The 4216-nt window shown below is 34.4% G+C and overlaps 1 protein-coding gene across 1 annotated transcript; it reads right to left on the bottom strand.

Annotated features, from left to right (window-relative positions):
- Positions 1 to 1649: 1649 nt before the first annotated feature.
- Positions 1650 to 3360, bottom strand: LOC119997842 (probable pectinesterase 8). Its single transcript, XM_038845045.1, has 5 exons — positions 2961 to 3360; positions 2658 to 2829; positions 2359 to 2565; positions 2039 to 2289; positions 1650 to 1910 (listed from the first exon to the last, which is right to left on the bottom strand). Exons 1-5 carry the CDS (start codon positions 3350 to 3352, stop codon positions 1757 to 1759), a joined length of 1176 nt encoding a protein of 391 aa, XP_038700973.1. The 5' UTR covers positions 3353 to 3360; the 3' UTR covers positions 1650 to 1756.
- Positions 3361 to 4216: the final 856 nt, after the last annotated feature.

Here is a 4216-nt window from a genome sequence, read left to right as displayed (position 1 = left end):
TAAATTTAGTATTGGTGCCTAAAGAGGCTATTTTAAAGCATTTGTATGATCAAAAGATGTGAAGATGTAACCTAAAAAAGCATTTGTTATAATTATATGTAGACATTGTTTATTGTGTCTCTCACATTAAATTCAAGGTTCTCAACTGCATTTCTTTCTATAAAATAGATATACGCACAATTAACTATCATATATAGGGGTGGCAAAATTTCGTCCGGTTCGGATGATCGAATTTGTCTGAACCGAATCAAACCAAGTTTGAACATAAGTTATATGTCCGAAATCAGGGTCCAAACACATAAATCTTGTATGATTTACTTGTTCAGACCCTAACCCGAATTAGATTATTGTCTTATTTAGTTGTCCGAATTTAAACCAATCTAGGTTTGGTCAATAAATACGTCCGAAATCCAATCCAGGTTTGAGTCCGAACATGTAAATATTTCGTAAACACGTGATGTTATCTGGCTTGGAACCGAATTTTTGCCACCCCTAATCATATACATAATATAAAAAAGGAAATGCTTTTGGTTGTGCCACATCAGCTTCAATATTCACTTTATGGTTGACACGTGGAATTTAGGTACAAAAGAGATTAAATTGAAAAAAAAAATCCAAGTTATACGCAATCATATACATCATATAAAAAGGGAATAAAGAAATGCTTTTGGTTATGCCACATTAGCTTCAAATCTCTATTTCATTTCATTTCATTTCATTCATCAATAATGCAATGAGTGATAGAGTTGGGATTAAGTGTAGAGATTAAATTGAATTGAAAGAATGCCTTGATTGGTGATATATTATAGTTAGTGCTGCTGAGATAGAGAGATGAATTAACTATTGATGGAGCACGATATTGAGATTTGAAAGAAAGTAACATTAGGTAAGTGAAAAAAGTTGGGTGATTGTGATGTACGGTGGATATCCATTCTCTTCATTGGATTGTCTGCTCGAAGAAATAATGCATTTAATGGTGATCCTCCGTAACACAAAATGGGGAGTTTTTTAACCTTTCCCTCACGATACAACTTCTTTATCGATTACTCAAGAGTATTTATCCTTGTAAGATGATCCTATTGATTCACACATATTCCAATGATTTACATAAATACCATTAGTGTTTCCAAGAACATAGCAAGTATGTTTCTTGTTTTAGTGATAAAAAAGAATGAAATTATTTTTTATTCTCAAGAACAATTAACTAAAAATACTAAACAAATATGTTTTCATGTTTTTCTATTTTAAAAACAAAAATATTTCTATAAATAGATACCAAATCGACCATCAATGATTCAAAATAATATTAGAGATTAATGGTGTATTTAGCCCACAATTTTGAGTAACATATATGCTACTCATGTGCCAAACACCAATTTTGACTCTAGGAAGATTGAGCAAAGAAATAAAGAGGAGTAAAAATGTAAGAACAATGCTACATCCCCATTTTGTGACCCAAAAAAACCTCAAATCTATGTGGTATTAAAATAGTTATTGATTAAAAGCACACATATAGAGTCTACTTCACATCCAGCACTCCATATTAAATAGGAATCTTTTAAGGGGTTCTTTTTTAGGGGTCTCAAACATTATCTAAAATGTAAAAATCTAATATAGATTCTAGAGAATGAAAATCAATCTAAATTTCTCAAATGTCTAGAAGGGTATTTTTTGTTTTAGGCCAAATTAAAAAGTTATTATTGACATGTATTAATCGAATGAAGAATAAATAAATATACGTATATTTTGATTAATGTCACATTGCATTGAATAACCATTGATCTCCATCAATGAAGGACATGTTAAGGAAAGGAGAAGCTTGTGTATCATTAAGTCTCTGAACATAGGAGGCTCTCATTGTCATATTGGCTCCTGCACCTGTACAATTGTACTCTCCATAAAAAATACTCCTGCACATAAAAATCAGCAATTATTGCCTAATTAATGAAATCAGCAATTCTTGCCTAGTTAAAGAATTGTTTCACATTGAACAAAATTAATACTAATTAAGTAGTAATCATATATATTTGATACATACTGGTCTCTTGCAGGATCATTGAAGTCATTCCAACCCTCAGGAGCTATAATATCAGTCATGCTTGTATACGCAAAAACGACACGCGAAAATGGCCTCCATGCTCTACCTAGCCATACCCTCCCATTCCCTCCGACGATGCAGTTCACGAACGCAAACCCAGAGTTCTCATCATTGGAAGCTCTTCCTTGTGCTGTCAAAGCTCCATTTATGCCCTTTTCTACCGGTTTCGCCATGGAAATCAATTGGCAATTCTATTCACAATCATATAATTAATTAGTGATCAAATAATGTCATTGACGATTTATAAAGAATGTCATTACCTCATAGAATGACCTTGCATTGCCAAAGATGAAATCAATGGAACCCTGTATATAACAATCCTTGAAGTAATGGCGACCCTTATCATCATGAAGTGTGTCTTGGGCTCCAAAGAACCCACAACCTAGAAAAGCAGACTGGTCTCCAGATATTCTAATGGCCACTGCTTGCGCACCAACATCACCTGGGCTTGGAATTGGTGCTACATTCTAGCACACATATGACCAATGTCGATGTTTTTAATTTTGATTAGTAAACATAATTATAATACTAATTAACTTGTATTGATCATTAGTCATACCATGAAGCTTATGTTCTTGGCAACAAAGTTGTTGGCGAAAACTTGAACCGAACCGCTATAAAATGTTCCACCAGCAGAATTGGCAGTGTCATTCCATGCGATTGCAGTGGTTGTGTAGCCTTGTCCTTGGAATGTTATGTTCTGTTTGGTTCTTGGAACCATAACTTTCTCGCTAAGGAGAAAAGGAAAAAAAAAAAAAAGGCAATGTCAATGACAAATTGTTTTCATATATATACTCACTAAAGATATATATATATATATATACACACACACGCACACAGAGACATATATATATATACTCACTAGTAAATGCCAGAGTTAATCCAAATTATGGTCCTTTTCATGCTTAAATTGGCAACAACATCAACAGCTGCTTGAACTGTTGTGAAATTGCAGCAACCATTTCGATCGACGCATAAATAAGAGGTAGTATTAGTGTCCGGAGGAGGTATGTCAAACGGAAAATCGTCGCAAACAGATACTACTTTACCCTTATCAGGGTGTCGTCGGTGATGATTGTGACGATGATAACTTTTAGGCTCAACGAGTGTGGTTGATGAGGATGTGGTGACAATCAATTTGGTAAGGTAATTGAGGAATATTGAAGGGTTATTTGTGGTTATAAGACTAGTTGTAGATGCCAAAATTGCTAGAGTTGCAACAAGAGAATTTAGAGAAAGTGTTAGAGGACTCATTTTTTGGAAAAAAAAAAATTTGATGGGAAGCTATGCAATAGAGGGAATGTAGATGGGGATGATAATATAACTGGTACCAACTTGAAGTGAAAGGGTTTGATAGCATGTCTTGCAAATCACCCTGTGCTATTCTTAGAGAGTATGTATTTTGTAACCTACCAATCTTGAATGTTAGCTATTCTTGGAATTTTTGGTTTTTCTATATATAGCTATTATTGATGCTTGAATTGAGAATCCAACGTCACTAAAGCTGGAAAATGGGCCAATAGAAGGAGCTTGGTGAAATCACTTTATGAAGTGGCCCAGCCCGGCCATTTTATTAAATGGCTCATGGCCCAACTATTCTAATGTCTCCATATCAAAAGCTATCCCCATCACCCCCTAGTTGAACGCGAATACATTGAGGGATTAGTAATGTTGTGCTCACTGAGTACTATTTACTTGGGTTTTCTTGTTTTTTTAAGTGAATTGAGAATTGATATTGCCTAAGTATTTCATTTGTGCATATTTCAAATGTTTGAGGCATGCATTGAAGAAACGGAGTAAAATCGAGTCAAAATCAGTCACTTTTAGAGATAGAGCCACATCCCAATCGATCGGGATTGGAGCCTGTTCGATCGGGCAATGTAAAGCTCAATTTTCATATTGTATTTCCAATCAATCTGAAATATTCTTGATTGATCGTAGTTACTATTTACAGCACAACAAATTTCGCGAAAAAACTCTAAATTTAAGTGGGTCCAAGCCGAAACGACCCAAACTTGTTAGAAAAATGGCATAGGGGTTTAAAGAGGTATAAAAGGATAGTTTTAGGGTCTTAGAGACATTCTTGGTTTGATCTTGGAGGCTAGGACTTAGAGCTCT

The sequence above is a fragment of the Tripterygium wilfordii genome, chromosome 4, assembly GCF_013401445.1.
Source record: "Tripterygium wilfordii isolate XIE 37 chromosome 4, ASM1340144v1, whole genome shotgun sequence".
Classification (NCBI taxonomy): Eukaryota; Viridiplantae; Streptophyta; class Magnoliopsida; order Celastrales; family Celastraceae; genus Tripterygium; species Tripterygium wilfordii.
This window is presented reverse-complemented; position numbering and strand designations above follow the sequence as displayed.

Coding starts and splice junctions, on each gene's coding strand:
- LOC119997842 (XM_038845045.1), bottom strand. CDS start 3,352: ATGAGTCCTCTAACACTTTCTCTAAATTCTCTTGTTGCAACTCTAGCA. Junction 2,830..2,960: donor ATTAACTCTGGCATTTACTA/GTGAGTATATAT, acceptor TTTTCTCCTTAG/CGAGAAAGTTATGGTTCCAA. Junction 2,290..2,358: donor ATGCAAGGTCATTCTATGAG/GTAATGACATTC, acceptor GATTGTGAATAG/AATTGCCAATTGATTTCCAT.